General features: G+C 49.3%; 2 protein-coding genes across 3 annotated transcripts in view; one reads left to right on the top strand and one right to left on the bottom strand.

The window, feature by feature from the left end:
* Nucleotides 1-5,628, top strand: part of MCAM (melanoma cell adhesion molecule) — an 11,401-nt gene extending 5,773 nt beyond the window's left edge. The window contains exons 7-20 of the mRNA XM_010830656.1: nt 6-201; nt 287-357; nt 470-557; nt 1,614-1,793; nt 1,896-2,017; nt 2,102-2,264; nt 2,360-2,478; nt 2,553-2,694; nt 2,832-2,953; nt 3,061-3,202; nt 3,302-3,373; nt 3,532-3,679; nt 3,988-4,105; nt 4,584-5,628. Coding sequence (XP_010828958.1) covers nt 6-201; nt 287-357; nt 470-557; nt 1,614-1,793; nt 1,896-2,017; nt 2,102-2,264; nt 2,360-2,478; nt 2,553-2,694; nt 2,832-2,953; nt 3,061-3,202; nt 3,302-3,373; nt 3,532-3,679; nt 3,988-4,105; nt 4,584-4,613 — 1,713 coding nt within the window. The 3' untranslated portion in view covers nt 4,614-5,628. The remainder of the gene's footprint in view (nt 1-5; nt 202-286; nt 358-469; nt 558-1,613; nt 1,794-1,895; nt 2,018-2,101; nt 2,265-2,359; nt 2,479-2,552; nt 2,695-2,831; nt 2,954-3,060; nt 3,203-3,301; nt 3,374-3,531; nt 3,680-3,987; nt 4,106-4,583) is intronic.
* A 794-nt stretch (nt 5,629-6,422) lies between these two features.
* The window catches only part of CBL (Cbl proto-oncogene, E3 ubiquitin protein ligase), a 74,083-nt gene continuing 62,301 nt past the window's right edge, over nt 6,423-18,204 (bottom strand). For both annotated transcript variants that reach the window (XM_010830460.1, XM_010830461.1), the window contains 4 exons: nt 16,885-17,025; nt 16,401-16,501; nt 15,296-15,478; nt 6,423-14,308 (listed from right to left, as the gene is read on the bottom strand). In XM_010830460.1, the coding sequence (XP_010828762.1) occupies nt 14,028-14,308; nt 15,296-15,478; nt 16,401-16,501; nt 16,885-17,025 (706 nt within the window). In that variant the 3' untranslated portion in view covers nt 6,423-14,027. The remainder of the gene's footprint in view (nt 14,309-15,295; nt 15,479-16,400; nt 16,502-16,884; nt 17,026-18,204) is intronic.

Here is an 18,204-nt window from a genome sequence, read left to right as displayed (position 1 = left end):
ACAAGGAGAAGCGGATGCTCATCTTCCGTGTCCGTCAGGGCCAGGGCCAGAGTGAGCCTGGGGAGTACCACAACCGGCTCAGCCTCCAGGACAAAGGGACTACTCTGGTCCTGACCGGCGTCACCCCCCACGATGACCGCATCTTCACGTGCCAGGGCAAGCGCCGAGCTCAGGAGCACCGCATCCGGCTCCGTGTCTACAGTGAGTGCCCTGTCCGTGCCTTGTGGGCAGCGTGGGGCATGGGAAGCGGTGGGCCCACACGCCTCCCCATCTCTCTCCCTTGTAGAAGCTCCGGAGGAGCCAAGCATCCAGGTCAATACCTTGGGCATTTCTGTGAACAGTGAGGAGCCTGTGGAGGTGAGGTCTGCTGGGGTGGCCCGGGGTTGGGGGAGGCGGGTAGGCAGGAGCTCAGAGAGGGTAGCTTGGCCGGGTCACAGAGTTAGGAAGACTCACACCCTGTCCTCCTTAGGTTGCCACCTGTGTCGGAAGGAATGGGTACCCTGTTCCTCAAGTCACCTGGTACAAGAACGGCCAGTCCCTGAAGGAGGAGAAGAACCGTAAGTCACCCTCTCTGCCCTTAGAAGCCGTGCTTGTGGCACTGTATGGGGGCCACTTTGCACTTTTCCTTTGCTGTGAGGCATGCCGGATCTTAGCTCCCCGACCAGGAACGAAACCCATGACCCCTGCGTTGGGAGCACGGAGTCTTTAATCACTGGACCGCCAGGGGAATCACTCTTGTACTTTTCTTTTTTCAAGTACACAAGCCATCCATGAAAATATTATCATTAGAGTTCAAACTTTTCAGAAAATCTAGAAGGAAAATTTCCTTCCTGCCCCAGACCCCCCTCCCAGAAATATCTCTGCTGCCAGTGTGCATGTGTTCTTTCAAGCCTATTTCTAGGTCCTTACTCACACATGTAAATATATCTAGGACTATATAGGGTTTGTTTTTTATTACTTAAATCAGTGGTTCTCTTCTAAGGCTGATCTTGCTCTCCTCTGGGACACTTGGCAGTGTCTGGAAATATTTTTGGTTGTTGCAAATGGAGAGATGCAACTGGCATCTGGGGGGGGCGGTTAGTGAGGCCAAGGATGCTGTAAACATCCCACAGGGCACAGAGTACTTCTGGCTCCAAATCTCAGTGCTGAGGTAGAGAAACCCTGATCTGAAGGGCACGGCCTGCCCTACACTGTTTCCCTTTTGACAACAAGTCCCGGAAATCTTGCTGGATCGCTCTGTTTAGATCTACCTGATCGTTTACCTACTGCCCAGCACTTCACATGGCTGAGCTATAATGTAATATATAATATAGCTATAATATGGTCTAGCTCACCATTCATTCTGGTTAGTAGACGTCCAGAGTGTTTTCTCTTTATTTTTAAATCACTGCAGTATTATTTGCACACACCCTTGTATGAGTGCCCATGTGTGTTTAGGGTAGATAACAAGCAGTAAATAGCTGGGTTGAACGGCTGCAGGTGGCATTCATAAGGATCCATGGCCCTCTACAGCGGCTCCCCTGCCACTCCTTCCCCGACTCAGGACACCACAGGGTGGGGATGGAGGTGGAGCTGAGACCCACCGAACCCTTCTCCCCTTCCTCCCTGCCCAGGGGTCCACATCCAGTCATCCCAGACGGAGGAGTCGAATGGTCTGTTTACCTTGCGCAGCGTTCTGCAGGCACAGGTGTCCAAGGAGGACAAAGATGCCCAGTTTTACTGTGAGCTCAGCTACCGGCTGCCCAGCGGGAACCACATGAAAGAATCTAAGGAGGTCACCGTCCCTGTTTTCTGTGAGTACCGACTCTTCACAGTGGGGCTGAGTCCTGCAAGCTTCTGCCCTCCTGGTGCAGAGGCCGCTCTTGGACTGAGGACTGTCCCCTTTGCCTGTGCAGACCCGGCAGAGAGAGTGTGGTTGGAAGTGGAGCCTGAGGGGATGCTGAAGGAGGGGGACCGTGTGGAAATCAGGTGTTTGGCTGATGGCAACCCCCAGCCCCACTTCAGCATCATCAAGCAGGTGCGGAACCCTCTGTTCTGGGTGGAGGCGGGCATGCAGGAATGGCTGGAGGTCCGCTCTGATCATGCCTTCGTCCTCTCCCAGAACCTCCACACCAGGGAGATGGAGGAAGAGAGGACAGATGACAACGGGGTCCTGGTCTTGGATCCCGCCCAGAAGGAGCATAGTGGCCGCTATGAATGTCAGGGCCTGGACTTGGAGACCACGACATCGCTGCAGAGTGACCAACAGGAGCTGGTGGTGAACTGTGAGGGGCTGGGGGCCCAGGACAGGGGGGCCAGGCTGGGGCAAGAGGGAATCCAATCTGCCCTGCCCTGCCTGACCCCACTGCTGCACCCCCAGATGTGTCTGATGTCCGGGTGAGCCCCGCAGCCCCTGAGAGCCAGGAGGGCAGCAGCCTCACTCTGAACTGTGAGGCCGAGAGCAACCAGGACCTTCAGTTCCAGTGGCTGAGAGAAAAGGTACCCAGGTGGGCCCAGAGCTCTGGGGGGATGGGTGGGCCTGGGAGTGACCTCTGACCCGTCTCTCACCCCAGACAGGCAAGTTACTGGCAAAGGGGCAGGCGCTCCAGTTACACAACCTGAAACGGGAGGAAGGGGGAGGCTACCGCTGCCTGGCCTCTGTGCCCAGCGTTCCCGGCCTGAACCGCTCCCAGCTGGTCAACGTGGCCATTTTTGGTGAGGCCCTTGAGTTGGTCAGTGTTTTCAAGCTCTTTGGGGGCCAGAAATCACCTGTTGCCCTGGGGCACTCTAGTGCGGGAGTGGGTGGCGGGCTGGCAGAGTGTGCTGTCTTAACCCGCCCTGCCCTCACGCAGGGCCCCCGTGGATGGCATTAAGGGAGAAGAAGATGTGGGTGAAGGAGAACTCGGTGCTGAATCTGTCCTGTGAAGCCTCGGGGCACCCTCGGCCCAGCATCATGTGGAGCATCCAGGGCACGGTGAGTGGGCACACGGCAGCCTCCCAGTTGCTGGGCCGTCCCCTTGCGGGCTCTGCTGCCACCGCCCGACACCCTCCCACCCCTGAGCCGCGTCGCCTTCCTTGTAGGCAAATGAGCAAGACCAGGAGCCGCAGAGTGTCCTGAGTGTCCTGAACGTCCTGGTGACCCCAGAGCTGTTGGAGACAGGCGCTGAGTGCGTGGCCTCCAACTCCCTGGGCAGAAACACCACCATCATTTTCCTGGAGCTGGGTAAGGGCTGGGTCCTGCAGAGGGGGTGGGAACCAGCCCACGTCGGGCTCATTCCTATCCCACCCCTGACCCCAATCCATTTCATGTCTTCCACCCCAGACTCCAACAGAACCAGCAACCTCAGTACCTCCACCGTCAGCCCCCCTGCCAGAGCCAATGGCACCTCAACAGGTGAGCTGGGCCAGACTGGGCACCCTCATTCTGCCCTGCCCAGCCCAGGGGAGCTCTGGGCAGCTGCCAACCTTCCATCAGCCCTGGACTGGGCAGGGCAGTGATGGTAACGTGGCAGCCTGGGGCAGGGAGTGACTCCGAGTGTCTCTGTGGAACAGAGAAGAAGCTGACAGAGCCCGAAAGCAAGGGTGTGGTCATCGTGGCTGTGACCGTGTGCGTCCTGGTCCTGGCCTTGCTGGGTGCTGTCCTCTATTTCTTCTACAAGAAGGGCAAGCTGCCTTGTGGACGGTCAGGCAAACAAGAGATGTAAGCACGGTACCTGGCATCTTGCACACCCACCCCCCCATCTCATGCTGCCAGCTTGCTGCCTCCTCGGGGACGTTGCCCCGCCAGCCCCCGGCCCACTCGCCCGTCAGGAGCAGGAGTGGGGCACTTGCTTTCCCACCACTACCCAGCTCCTTCCACCACACTGCTTCCCTTCTTCCCTGTTGCCCTTCCCCGAGCTGGCCCAGAACACCCAAGGGCCCGTCATCACCCAGTGCCCCATCCCTCCTGACAGCCCCCCTTCCCTTGCCCTCAAGTTGCCAACCTCTTGCCTCCCTCCCTCCTCCCAGCACGCTGCCCCCGTCTCGTAAGAGCGAATTTGTAGTTGAAGTTAAGTCAGATAAGCTCCCAGAAGAGATGGGCCTCCTTCAGGGCAGCAGCGGTGACAAGAGGGCTCCAGGAGACCAGGTAGGAGGCAGTTCCTGTGGCCAGAGCCTGACAGTCTTCAGGGATTGGGAGCAGCAGGGGCTGACGGTTGCTGAACACTAACTCTGTCCTTCATCCTTCCTGTCTCCAATGGGGAGCAGCTCCCACCTCGCCTCCCTAACACTACTCACAGACGGTAGGGCCAGGCAGGTGGCTGAGGGACCCCGGAGAAGGTAGCCCCCAGGACCAAGAGCAGGACCCAGTCCATCACCACTGCTGAAAGGCGCTGGTGGCTCACATCACTAGGTGTGACGTGCGGCCCAGTGTGATTTGGGGTCTCATCTCTCATTCCCTGCCCTGCCACCCCCCGCCCCCACCCCACCCTGGCTTCTTCCCTCCAGGCGCTGCACCCAGTCCATCAGCTGTGGCTTCGGTCCCTCCTCCCTTTTAGTGCTCACACCTAAACCCTGGTCTGTGTCTTTGAATTCCTGCCTCACTTCTGCTCTTCACCCATCTTTAGGGAGAGAAATACATCGATCTGAGGCACTAGCCGCTGAATCACACAGCGCTCCCTCCCCTGCCTGGAACCTCCCCCGTTCCCTGCTCACCCTCCTCCCCAGCACTCAGGATGGTCGCCAAAGCCTCTAAAGTGGACTACTGAAGTAGAGAAGACCCCCCTCCAGCTCACCTGCAGACCCCGTTTCAGAGGGCATGTGGGCCACGACCCGAGCTGTCCTGAGAAAGACCTCGTGTGGCCCTGGAGGCCCCCTCTTTGGGGACCTGTCCACCACGGTCTCAATTTGTTGAGACCAAGGAGGGGCCCTCAGTATCCCAGAAATGCATAGGAGAGTTTCTTACAGAACTTGTTTTCTCTTTACACATTATGGATGTAAGTACCGGTCTTCTACCAGCAACCAAATTAGGTAGCCTGTTTATCTTGAGCTGACTTCCTGCTCCAGGGCTGGCTTCCTAATCCAGTCATATTGCTGAAGTGTGGCTGAGGTGAGCCCAGGCCTCTCTCCGCGGGTGAGGGTTGCTCCTCACTTAGGTTGTGGGGAGAACCCCCCCACAGTAAATGGAAGCAGTTGCCTGCCTGCCTCTGGAGTCCCTTTTGCAACACTCCTTTCTTTCCCTGGGCTGAAGCCAGGACCTGGTGGTGTTCCTTACAGGATAGTCAGTGAGGATGCCGGGCACAGCTTTCCGGAGTGAAGGCCATTGGGCCCGAGCACCCTTTCACTTGGCTCCCCCCACCCTCTCTAGGAATCACATTATGACTGAATGCTAGGGGTGGGGGCTGGAGATGAGGTCCAGATTGTCCTTTACAAGGGTTAAGGCTATAAAGTTATATTAGCACCAGGGTTCTAATGGGAGAATGGTACTTGGAGATGAGAAATGGGCCTGGCTAGAGCTTTGGGGTGTGTATGTGTATCTGCGTGTATGTGTGTGTGCGTGTGTGTATATATACAGTTTTGTTAGGTTGTAAATTTGCAAATTGTTTCCTTTTTATATATTGTGTGTGTATATATATATATATATATGAAAAATAAAGCTTAATTGTCCCTTAATCTTACACAGTTTTTTATTCATCATGGGTACCACAGCAGCCTGGGGCCTGCAGTTGGAACCATGCCAAAAAGCGGGGACCAGAGGGCATCTCTGCTTCTCAGCAGGGGGTTCGAGCTCTAACACAGAGGATAACCTTGCTCCTTAGCAGCACAGCTGCCCTGATCACCAGCTTGCAGAGCCTGGTGAGCTGTCGGCAGAGAGTTTTTGCCCCTTTCCTGTCATTTAGACGGCCCTCCAGGTAGCAGAACGGACGTCTGGTGATGAACTGGTGGGGTTATACATCTGGCCCTATAGTTCCCCAATGTATTACTCCCTGACCCAGGAATGAGCAAGAACTCTGGTCTGCTACAACAAAAGAAACTTTATTTAAAAATATTTTTTACAGACATGGGTGCCTGAAAAAGCTCTTTAGTTAACTGTGTATGGAAGTGAAAAAAATTAATAAATAACATTAGTATAACAGAACCTCTAAACATTAATACATTGGCAAAACAAAATGGACTTAAAATGAAAATGACTCTTAAAGCTCTGCTATTCTCTGTAAGAATATTTACCTTCTGTTTTATTCTTTACAGGTGAGAATGATTAAATACTGCTAATATAATTTTTTTATATTAATGACACATTTTTAAAATAGTCCACAAAAATCTCATCTAAGGTTTCATTTTGTTTTATTTTTAACACTGATATACAAATGGGACTCTTCATTCTGGAGAAAGCATCAAGTTCTCTCCAGCCCCACCCAGGCCAAGAATGTCAAAATCCTGAATAAGGAGGACTTTGAAAAGAACTGTTTCTATCTCCCAATTCTTTATTAAGTTATAGGCAAGGAAGAGCTGAGAAGAGGGAAAGAGGCAAGTAAAACGTCATTATACAGAAAACTTTAGTTGTTGTTGAAACCTACAGTGGCCACTATACTGAGGACAGGCTTCTGTTCCGGTACGTGGTCCTTGCCGCCCTGCCCAGGGGAAAACTCGCCCCTGCAGAGGCACCATCTGCTTAATGCTCTATGACTGAAGTTTTCAAATGAAAGGAAAGCCAAGTCTTAAGAGAGAGGCAGGAGGTCTAGGCCAGTTCAGGATCCAGCATCAAGACAAGACCAGACAGACAACCGCCTCTTCTCGGGAGTCCACCCTACACTGTTCCATGCAGGTGGGTCACTGACAGGATCGGGAGGCTGCATCACTTGAGACGGTCGAGAGGACACCTGGCTGTCATGGAACGTTCTGTCTCCTGCTGAGTACAGAACATCCAACCTGACAATTAAGGTTTTGACTGGAGCCAACCAAACGATCCTGGGGTACAATGCTCGTTTCTTCCAACTCAGCACTGTGGCTGGGAGAAGGGAACGCTGACCCGCTGCACCTGGGTGCCACCCCGCCGGCCGCACGGAGACACTTCCTCTCCCCCAGACTAGAGAACTAATGACACTCAAGGTAGAGGAGCTAAGACTCTGGTATTTCCATATTAAGTCCTAAAATGCAGCCTGGGATACAGTGCTGCCTTAGAAAGGCACAAAATGTTTGGTTTTTTTTTTTTTTTTTTTCAGTGTGCTAAAAATTGTTTTGTTTTGAACAAAGGAAAAAGATATATAAGGTTAAAAATACCAAGTCACCACAGCCAGAAAGCAGAGGGAGGAGGTACCTCCTAGCTGCCACGCCCCTGCCACACATTTCAGCAGGAGGCCAAGGCCAAGACACTAGAACAAGGATGAGACGGGCAGGTCAGGAGGCATCCACTCTCGTGGGCCTGGCGCCTGCAGGCTCACTCACCCCAACAGCAGAAGGAAGAAGCCAAGGAAGAGAATACACGTGGTCTACAGCCTTGTAAGCAGTCCCCTGCCCCATCAGCTTCCAGACAGCCATAAGCACAGCTTCCTCGGCCACAAAACGCGGTCAGAGGGAGGTGGGGAGGAGGGACTGACGCTCAGGGCACGCTAGCACCTATGTCAGAGTGCTGGGTGCAGGCACACACCCCGCCAACGCGGGGCCCAGCACGGAAGCAGCGCCAGGCCTGCGGAGGCTCAGCCAGCCGGTACCGAGCAGGATCCCCTGGCCTCCCAAAGTGATCCAGCGGCAGGAGAATTTGTGAAGGGCGCCTCTCACATTTTGGGGGCTGGATAAGAATCTGGGGCCGGGCATGAGAACTCTGATTTGTTCCACTGCCAGATCAGTAGGTTGGCGTTCAGCCTCTGCTCTCTACACACACAGCGAGTGGTCAGCTACATTTTTCTCAAGCACTGAACAAGGGAAGGGGCAGCAAGATGTCCAAACAGTTGTTAGTCTGTTAGTCAACAGCTGGCCCTTTGGCACTGTGTTCTCCAGAAGACTGCCAGGAGGCCCCCAGGCAGGCCTGGCTCTCCCCACCCCGACTCCCCCACTCACTCCTGGGCTATTTTCCGGAAATAAGAAACATTGGTGCTCCCTCTCTGAAACCAACCCAGACTTCCTAGGACTCGGTGAAGCCAAGTGGCACTGCTGTCCCTCTGCCCCTGAATTCTGGAGCCCAGAAGGAATTTCAAACACACAGGCCCTAGCCTTTACCACGGGCCTCAGTGTGTATCTTTGGATTATTAGGTGACTTCAATGTACATCAAATGACTCCAGTAGTTTTAAAAAGTTGTAAGTAATTATGAAATGCATTAATAACAAGGGACAGGCTCTGGGATGAGAGAAATAAGATCAGAAGATTCAGGCAAGCAGAAGCATGGCTTTAAAAAACCAACAAATAAAGCCTTTACTACAGGATGACAAAGGAAGCAACCGGACAGAGAGGACAGATGCATCCTGTTGAAAGAGCTCTCAGGAGCAACTCTCAACTGGAATCTATACCTAATTCACATCCTGGCAACTGTCCCAGTGTCATAAATTCTCACTGCAAAGTAGTTTCTGAGGTACCGCAGAAGGCCTGCCTGAGGACATCACTGCAGAGGAGACTAGATAAGAGGGCGGGGAGGAGGGCGTGGAGGGACTGAGGCCACGCGCCTGGAGAATGAGGATGTTCTCAGCACTAAAACCTGAAGAGAGCCCAGAAGTCCACAGGCAGGGGCGACAGGGGGTTTGGGATCTGCTCTCTGAAGAAACCGAAAGCCAGCCAGAAACCTGAGATTAAATGAAGGCTAAGAAATGTCACCTAAGGACAGACTAGCTCTGGAACAGAAGAAACGGGTCCTGAAGAAAGAGGGAAGAAATCTTGGATGCCAGGCCTCATAAGGGAAAGAAAAACAGGCAATAAAGAAGCAGTGAAGACAGTAACCCAAGTTAACGTTAACCTAAGCATTTCTTCAATGTCCCAGATACAGTCCCACGCCTGCCTTTCCCCTCTCGAGAAAGCAGTATGGTAAACTTTACTACTGAAGTATTGGTTTGCCCAAAAAGTGCATTTGAGTTTTCATGTCATGACATCATACACAAAAGCTGATCGAACTTTTTGGCCAACCCAAAATGATTTAGGGTCTCTCTCACCTCCAGTCAGAACCTCCCACTGCCCCTTCTTCTCACCTGAACATGCGGCTGCTGCCCTGTGTGGCAAAGGCTGACTGGTTGGGTGTTCACACCTGATCAATATGCTGGGCTGATGACAGTCTTCCTTGAGAATATGAACAAGAGGAGCTGGGTATCTGTTAAAGCGAGGATCCCTAAAACTGGGGGGTCATGAGGACTAGGGTTCTGATTTCAGGGCCACACATTACTGACAAACAGATTTACTTGGAGGAGAAAGGTCAAGTTGCAAAGTTTCTCTGCTCCATGCAGAATCAACTGTACTGCTTCGCTGGGTTCTGGGAGATACTCTGCATCCTGATGACTCCCTCCTTTCTTCTACTTGAATTCTTCTGTTTCTTGTATCCGAAGGACTGCTCAACAGGATGGTCAAATATACAGCCTTGACCTTCTTCCACTATGCACCCTCCTCCATGCATTAAGTGGCAACATGCATTTCTAACATGAGGCTGCTAATGTAGACTGAGATCAAAGTAATAGTAATGCTTTATGCTGAGAATACTTCAGATCAAATTTCTAGGGCATTGAAAATCCAGGAGGAGAATAACGTGTTGACTCTTACACTAAGTTCCAGGGTCTCTAAGCTCCATACTCCTATATAGGCTGACATTTCTGAGAACTGAGTTCAGTCTACTTCACTGCCTGGCTCTTGGGAGACCAAACAACTGGTGGACCATCAGGACCTAGAGACAGGTGCTCATCCTCCTCTCGAAACTTCAGCCCTTCTAAAGAGACACAGGATTAGCAGAAAGGTTGTGGAATGATTGAAAACCTAGAAGGGTCATAAGAAAACTTCCTAATAAAGGGAAATAGGAATACAAGCAGCTGAGTAAAAAGATCAAGGAAGGCACTAGAGTGGAAAGGGGACTATAGGCAGATGCTTTCCTTAAACATTTGACTGCCCTACTGTGCAACTCTGAGCCGATGAACAGACCCACCAAACAGGCTGTAAACACATAAAAATGGTGGGTAATCCATGAGACTTACATGGAGGAATCTCCCAGACATTGTCAAAACTATAGGAAGATAACAGGGGTTAAAGGGAGCATCTTGAACTGATTCTTAACCAGGACAGCTCTATAAGGAAACGTATGTCTGCACAGAGCTGTGACTATAAACTGCACAAGTGAACTGGGAATGGGCATTTTAGGGCCAAATGCACATGCTAGACAGTCCAAGCACAATTCCTCGACATCAGTAAACCGCCCTGTGGTGGCAGGGAGAACACAGAGCTGGCACTCCAGGCTCATGGTTTTCACTCAGAACTACCTGCTGAATGAACACACACTCTGTGAGAGCCAGGCCAATGGTCAGAATCGTTATTCCATGGGCAGTGGTCACTGCAGAGTCAGAAAGGCCAACAGCAAGAGAGGAGATTTACAGTTTGGGAAAACGGCCTGTACCCCTCTGCCTCTCATGACGTGAGGTAGGAGAATATTCTGCACTAACACCATTGCTGGTCACATGCAAAAAGATCAAGATCTTGTTAAAGGGAACATACAGCTGGTCCCTACTTTGCAAGCAAATATTCAAAATTCATGTGTGAGGTTTCTGATTGGACCATAAAATATATTTTACTTTTCTATAGAGGAAATAAATATTTCAAGTGTGAGAAATAGCAACCCCCCTAATTTTTCTTCTAAATCCACAAAACAGCTAAATGATACTAGCAGTACTATCCCACACCCTGGGCCCTGGTGTTAAGAGTCTGCATGAGAAGCAAAAGAACAGAAGGATGGCACAACACGCAGAGCAGGGCTAGGGGCACAAAGAGAGTTAGGGGACAGCATGGCCACCCACAGGTATATACCACTACTGATATTAACAGATAAATGCTGAGACGACAGACTGCCAAATCTATTATTTACCTAAAGGGAGGTAGGTGTATCACTGAGCCCACAGGTTTTTTTCCACCTTGAGAACCCCTGACTTTAATGGAAGGAGTATGGCAGGGGCAGTGGATGAAACAGCCACCCAGCATCAAGGAGGGCTGTGGAAAGCAGTCCAGGGAGACATGGGGAAGCAGGGCTGAACCGAAGAGCCTAATGCATTTGAGCAAAGGGAAAACAGCAAAGTGGTTTTTACCTTACTTACCTGATAGCTAACAGAGGAGGAACCATTTGTAATTTAGAGGGAGAAAGGGGATGTGATTGCTCCAAATGGCAACATTCAAAGCCCACTTGTCAAAGGGCAATTTAGTTAAATTCAGAGCAGAACCAAAGAATTAAAAACTGCCACACAAACTGAGGATGAAGCATGGGTGACTGGTGCCTCAAGGGAAAATTTAAGAAATTAGGGTTTTGGAAATATCCTCAAAACAAGAGCCATGCAAAAACTTGCCTGAGGCTCACCCAGCAATCTCAGGCTCAGACCCAGGCATGAACTCAGAGCACCCAAAGGAACCTCTCACAGAAAGGTCTGAGACCCTGAGTGCCCATAGACAAACAACCGACAAGCTAAGAACCAGGCCAAGTAATGGTGCATATGTTCAACACCGAGTCTGAGGGCTGACCCAATGAACCACACAGGTACTCAATGAACTGTTGAGTACTGAATGACCCAATGAATCATTATGAAAAAAAAAAGGATAAGCTTGCCTTTAGCGTATATAAGTAAGGACATAATCTTCAAAGAAGACTTTGCATGCACTTTGAAAAGACAAAGGATTTGCAGAACCACTGCTTTGTTCTCTTGACAGATCTTCAGGCTACAGGCAGTATCTGCAGATGAGGAAAATCTCCAGCAGCAGAGGCATGCAGGCTGCCGCCATGTTTTCCAGTTCCTCACCTAGGCCTTCCACATCTGAACAAAGTGCAAAACTGAGTGCTGCCACGAGTGAAGCTCTACACTGGCTTTCAGCGGGAGACACCAGCTTCCTCTTTCCTACTCTCTGTCGCCTTCCTCTGCCCCCTCCACCCAGATTCAGGCCCTCCTGCACCTGCTGGGGGCTGTATCATTTTCTGCCATAAAGGGAAGACACTGGGTAACCACGGCAATTCAGCAAGAATCCCCAAACCATCCACTCTGGGAATGTAAATGGCTCGGAGGCAAGAGGAGAAAAACAAAAGATCTAGGAGTAACTGAAAGCTAAGAAAAGAGTTAGAAAAAGCTTTAAGTCCAAAGATGATAACATGGGAAAGAAAACAGATGCAAAGTCATTTCTGTTTGGATTGTGAGACAAAACCAGGTTTTAGATTGTGAGGCAGGTGGGTTTATCAAGGAGCAGGCTTGTTTCTGACCAGGAGGAAGGTTACCCACTGCCAGGGAAGTCAGTTAAAAGGCTCAGGCTGGAGAACTAACTGAAATCAAGAGGTCCCTTGGCAGCATCTACAGGAACAGACCAACGAACTCTGAGTCTTCTTTACCAGCTGGCAAGGGCACAAGCTGCAGGGCTTGTCAATGTTGTCTGAGTGCAGTAAAGGCATTGATTACACCAGTGATGTCTAAAGACCATAGGGAACACAGTCACTAAAGAGTATCTGAGAGCTAAAGGGAAAAAGAAAGGGGACGGGGAGGAAGAAGGAAATGCTACATTCCCAAAGCCATAGGCACGAAGAGAAAAGCGAGTCGCCAGGCAGCACCAGTGTAGGGTTGGTGCTAACTGTCAGCAGACTGCTGTGCTACCCTGGAGTGATATCCCCTGCCTCCGTAAAGAGCAAAGAAAACACTCATCTCTGAAAATATAACCTGGCTCATTATCACAGGGAGACACCCATATAAGCTGAAATTCACTGGGAAGAAAAGCTGAAGAGAGAAATCCTTATTGTCTGCTGTGTGCATTTTATGTATAACAAGGTAGAGAGCGTGTGAACGGAGCTTCCTAAGTGCTTCATGGTATTTGGGCCAGAAAGCCATGCCGGAAACAAATGATTTCCCCTTTCCATTAAGTAGAAAATCTCATGACCTACATTAGAACACATACCTGGCACCAAGGCAACTGGCTCCCGCAGACTACTTTCTGGGGAGAGCATGGAATGTATCTGAAGGCCTCTATCTCATATCAGTCATTATGTAATTATGATAATTAAAACATCTTTTTAAAAACAGATTCAATGTTCCTATAGAAACAGTGCTTTGGAGTGACCAGTGTTCGCTTCGAGTATCAAACACGACCATAATGACAGAGCAACAGTACTTTTTTCCCATCTATCTACCAAACAAACCAACACCATCACACATTATAAAGAACATCCTATAAGCTGCTTGGCATCAGTAAGGCTGATCACAGCAAGCCCACTGCCAATGACGGACACTGAGGAGGAGGAGGGCGGAGGAGACAGGGAAAAGACAGAGCGGGGCGGGGGGACGTGTTCTAAAAATACAAGACTTCAGCTATGCACATGGTAATCCAAGCCAGAGGGGAGTGTCTGAGCTGTAACACACACTGGGGTTGGGGAGAAAACCACAGTAGATGGAAGTCTTTAAGATTCCTTCCTAAACCTCTTGTGCTAATTCCCTGCCTGGAATTTACACACACAGCAGGTTAATCTTATAATCACAGGACACACACAACCACAGACAGACGGACAAAACGCACACAACCATATCCTTAACCCAAGAAAGTCTTAAGTCCTCAATTAGGATTTACAGCACAGTACTTTTGCTTTCTGGACTGTTCCCCAGGTAGGCTACCATTTCACAAAAATCCACTCTTTCCAAGTGGGAACTGAAGGACACCTTCAAATGCACTCTTAAAACAAAGAAAAGAATCAAGCCTCCTAGCTGTTCCGTCCTCAGTCCACCGCTTTGAAATCTTGGAACCACAGATGTGATACCCCACAGATAGGGCAAGATCTCACTGTGAAGTTTCCAAAGGAACCTAGCCGCCCTTTTGGGTGCTACTTGAGCAAGAGCTCCCGGCTCCTCGGTCCTCTAAGCTGCAGCAGGCAGGGGGTGTGCTAGGTGGCAACGTGGGCTGGAGAAGAAATAGAAACGAATTCCCGGAGGATGTTTTTGGCCATTTCAATGTTGTTGTGGGCAATGACCAAGGCTTTCTGAATGTCCTGATAGGAGTAGCCCTGACTCAGGAGGCTCTCGATCTCGCTGGAGAGCTGCGGGGAGGCAGCGGCCGAGGCGGCAGCACTGCTCTGCTGACAGCTGCCTGCTTTCCGTTCAGAGTTGATTCTCCGAGGGAACGGCTTGGGTGGCCTCTCAGGAACCTGGGCACTCTCAGTGAAGTCTGGAAGAAATCGGAAAGAGAATATTTGCAAATCTGGGGGCGGGTGGGGGTGGGGAGAAAGCCTCATCTAATAACAATGTGTTAGTATGAGATATTACTGACCCACTGTCAGTCGGGTCCATGTGTTCTTCAGTCACACGGCTGGGTTTTTACAGCTTTAAGGGTTTTAGTGTACAGCCTTCCTCTCATGGCAGGACAACTTTCTAAAGACACCATGCACTTGCCCTACCGACGGGGACCACGCTGCCCTACACACACATCTGCAACACGCTTTACACTGAGCACCAAATTTTCACATGCATTACTGCCTGAATAAGTCAAAAAACATTTCTGAGGGGCCAGAGCAGACACTAGATTTCTCCCTTTACAAATCAAGGAACAGAAATAAGCTGAGGTCACAGTGAAGAAGCATTAAACAAGGCTGGGTGGCAAGGGATCACTGCCTGTTTGGGCAATGGAGGCCATGTATCTTTTTTCACCAGCTGTCCTAAAGGCTGTCTTCCGTCACTAAAGTGACAGAAACTCTGGCCGCTGCGTTCCCAGGCAGCCACAGGTGCAAGAAGGACAGCCCTTAACAGTCGAGGTCCAAATGTGGGCTGGCTCCAGGCCCACTCAGTGTGCTTTCCAGAGCCAGTACGCCTCCCTTCCAGCGGGACAGGGCCTAGAAGTCAGGAATGTGTGCTCCGAATCATCAAGCTGAATTACCACTGTCATCACACATGCTCAGATGAGCCAGAAAGCCTACTACCCCCAGCATAGGCAGAGCCAGGGTGTAAGGAATAACCTTATTTCTAAGTCAGGCAAAATTCTCAACAGTCTAAATCAGCTTTAACTTCCCAATTTGGGTCCCAGGACCAGCTCTCCTCCCACTTTGGTCCACTCCTTTCGGCTACTGACTTACTGTCCCTAGGCAGTCATCTCTGTTTTGATATAAATAGGGAGCCACACAGCATTTCTGGGTAAACCTGAGGGAGCCTGGAGACTCACGTGTGGGGGGATCACCTTCCAGGGACAGCCAGCCAAAGGAGGAACTGGCGTTGGAGATGTCAGAGAGCGTGCGGCGGGCCAGCACCGCAGGCACAGGTGGCTTGGGGACATCATACCCGTCCTCTTCGTTTTCTGACTCCTCAGGGCCAGTGTTGGCATGGGCTGCAGCCAAATTCCCTTCACCTAGACAAAAGTTCATGCAGTTATCCTCTTTTTCTAATGTACTTCTCTAACATTTCAGGACAGGGACATCCACTCATCAAGCATATATGGCATCAGTTACTGAATATCCATTATGGGCCAAACACTGTGTGGCCCTGTGGGTAGAAATAAAAAAAACAAGGAACCTAAAATCTGCACCAATCCTGCAGCTCTACTTTTCTAAATATGTCAAAAGCAACCCTGGCCAAGGTTAACAGCCACTGAAATCCAAGACTCAAGCACCACTTTACAGCATTTAGTCAATATTTTCATCTGCATTTCACCTTGGAAGATCAGCCAAAGGGCCCTGTTGTATGTACTGCCTTCTTGAACTTTCAACTTGGTAAGCTAGTTAACATGGGAATTGAGTGTTCACCACCCACACACACAAGAATTTCATCAATGTTGAAAAGCAATGGGAGTAAGAGGGAGCTAGCTGCCAGCACTGCAGGTCCAGGCCATATAACACAAGGGCCGCCAGGCCCTGGAAGGATGAAAAACCCAAATGGAACTGGCTGTGAGAAATAAAAGAGAAGAAAGGCCTTTACTGCCATAGATCAAAGATATTTTGCAAAGAAAATTATTTAAGAATATTTCACTTAGATCAAGCTTTCATTGGCCAGACATTACCAGCTCATTCCTCTGGCACATCAATGATTGTTAAAGCAGCAAAACTGGGGACATCCCTGGTGGTCCAGTGGCTAAGACTCCGTGTCTCCAATGCAAGGGGCCCAAGTCTGATCCCTGGTCAGGGAACTAAGATCCCACATGCCGCAACTAAGAGTTTACACATCACAACTAAAGATTCCACTGCAACTAAGTGCTGCAACTAAGACCCGGCATAGCCAAATGGATAAATAAATTTAAATAAACAAACCAATAAAGTAGCAGAATGACTACTCACCAAAGGTACCACTCTCTGTGACAGACGGCGCCACCTGGGACTGAATATTATACATGGCTTCGTATGTACAGCTATCGATCTGCTGGTCACAGTCACACGTTCTGGACCGGAAGGAAAGTGGCATAATTATCTTCAGAAACAGAACTCTGTTATCTGCAGACTTACCAGGAGTCACTTATTCACAACTTCTCTAGACCCTGATTCTATCAAGATAACACTCTCCCTTCACCAGTGTCACTACTAGTAAATATCATAAGATTGACTCCTATTACGAGTAACAGCTGTGTATGTTTTTGAAATTACTGTGATGCTGAAGAAACGTTAAGTGGAACTGCTTACAGCTGCAAGAAGCTTAAAACATTAGCGGCTACACACATCTTTCTGCTTTATTTTTGGCTGGATAATGCTATGTGCAGGCAGCAAGCCAAGCAGGTGAGTGAGTTGGTGTCAACTGAATTCCCTAACAGGACTATTGTGAACCTACCGTGAACTCTGTGCTATCTCCGGAGGCCACTTCACGTCTGGCTTTTGAAGTCCCACGGGCCTAGAGGAAGGAGTCATATACTCTGTGTCCTCCTCACTTTCACACTGCTCCCCAGGAGGCAGCTTTGGCACAGGAAGAGGTCTGGAAGAGGAAGAATAAAAAAACAGAAAGAATGAACTGCTTTGCAATTACCTGAAGTAATTCGAAAATCACTGTGGCAGAAGAAATATATAACATCCTCAGATGTTCAAGATACTCCTAGTAAAAAACAGCAAGCATGATTCTAAACACATAAGAATGGCAATGAGTATATTACCTGTTGTCAATTACTGTCTGACTCTAGGTGGTAAGATTCTAACTTTTTTTAGCATTGCTCACCTGTGTTTTTTAAATATTCTTATAACACATACTATTTTCATAAAGAGAAAAAGGTCATTAAAAGGGTAATGCAAAAATTTTAATTACAATTCTTTTTGTTGATGTTAATAAAAATATAAAATTGCACCATTTACTCATTAAGCATTTTGGCAATACATACTTTAAAACATTCACATTCTCTGTCACAGTAATTCTACCTTGGCTCCATCTCTGGCTATGTAGAAAGATACACTGAAGTAAAGTCATTACATTAAAAGCTTTTAAACAAAATAAATATCCAACAACAGGAATGATTAAATATATGATGTCATAAACTTGCAGGAGATAGTGAAGGACAGGGAAACCTGGTGTGCTGCAGCCCATAGGGTCGCTGAGAGTCAGACAGGACTGAGCAACAACAGTCATGTTATGTAATAATATGCAACTGTTAAAAGTGAGGATTTTAGGGTGTGGAAAAAAAGGAACCCTCTTACACTGTTGGTGGGAATGCAAATTAGTACAGCCACTATGGAGAACAGTGTGGAGATTCCTTAAAACTGGAAATAGAACTGCCTTATGGCCCAGCAATCCCACTGCTGGGCATACACACCGAGGAAACCAGAACTGAAAGAGACACGTGTACCCCAATGTTCATCACAGCACTGTTTATAATAGCCAGGATATGGAAGCAACCTAGATGTCCATCAGCAGATAAGAAAGCTGTGGTACATATACACAATGGAGTATTACTCAGCCATTAAAAAGAATACATTTGAATCAGGTCTAATGAGGTGGATGAAACTGGAGCCTATTGTACAGAGTGAAGTAAGCCAGAAAGAAAAACACCAATACAGTATACTAACACATATATATGGAATTTAGAAAGATGGTAACGATAACCCTGTATGCGAGACAGCAAAAGAGACACAGATGTATAGAACAGTCTTTTGGACTCTGTGGGAG

Source organism: Bison bison, unplaced genomic scaffold (genome assembly GCF_000754665.1).
Source record: "Bison bison bison isolate TAMUID 2011002044 unplaced genomic scaffold, Bison_UMD1.0 scf7180017864518, whole genome shotgun sequence".
Taxonomy (NCBI): Eukaryota; Metazoa; Chordata; class Mammalia; order Artiodactyla; family Bovidae; genus Bison; species Bison bison.
This window is presented reverse-complemented; position numbering and strand designations above follow the sequence as displayed.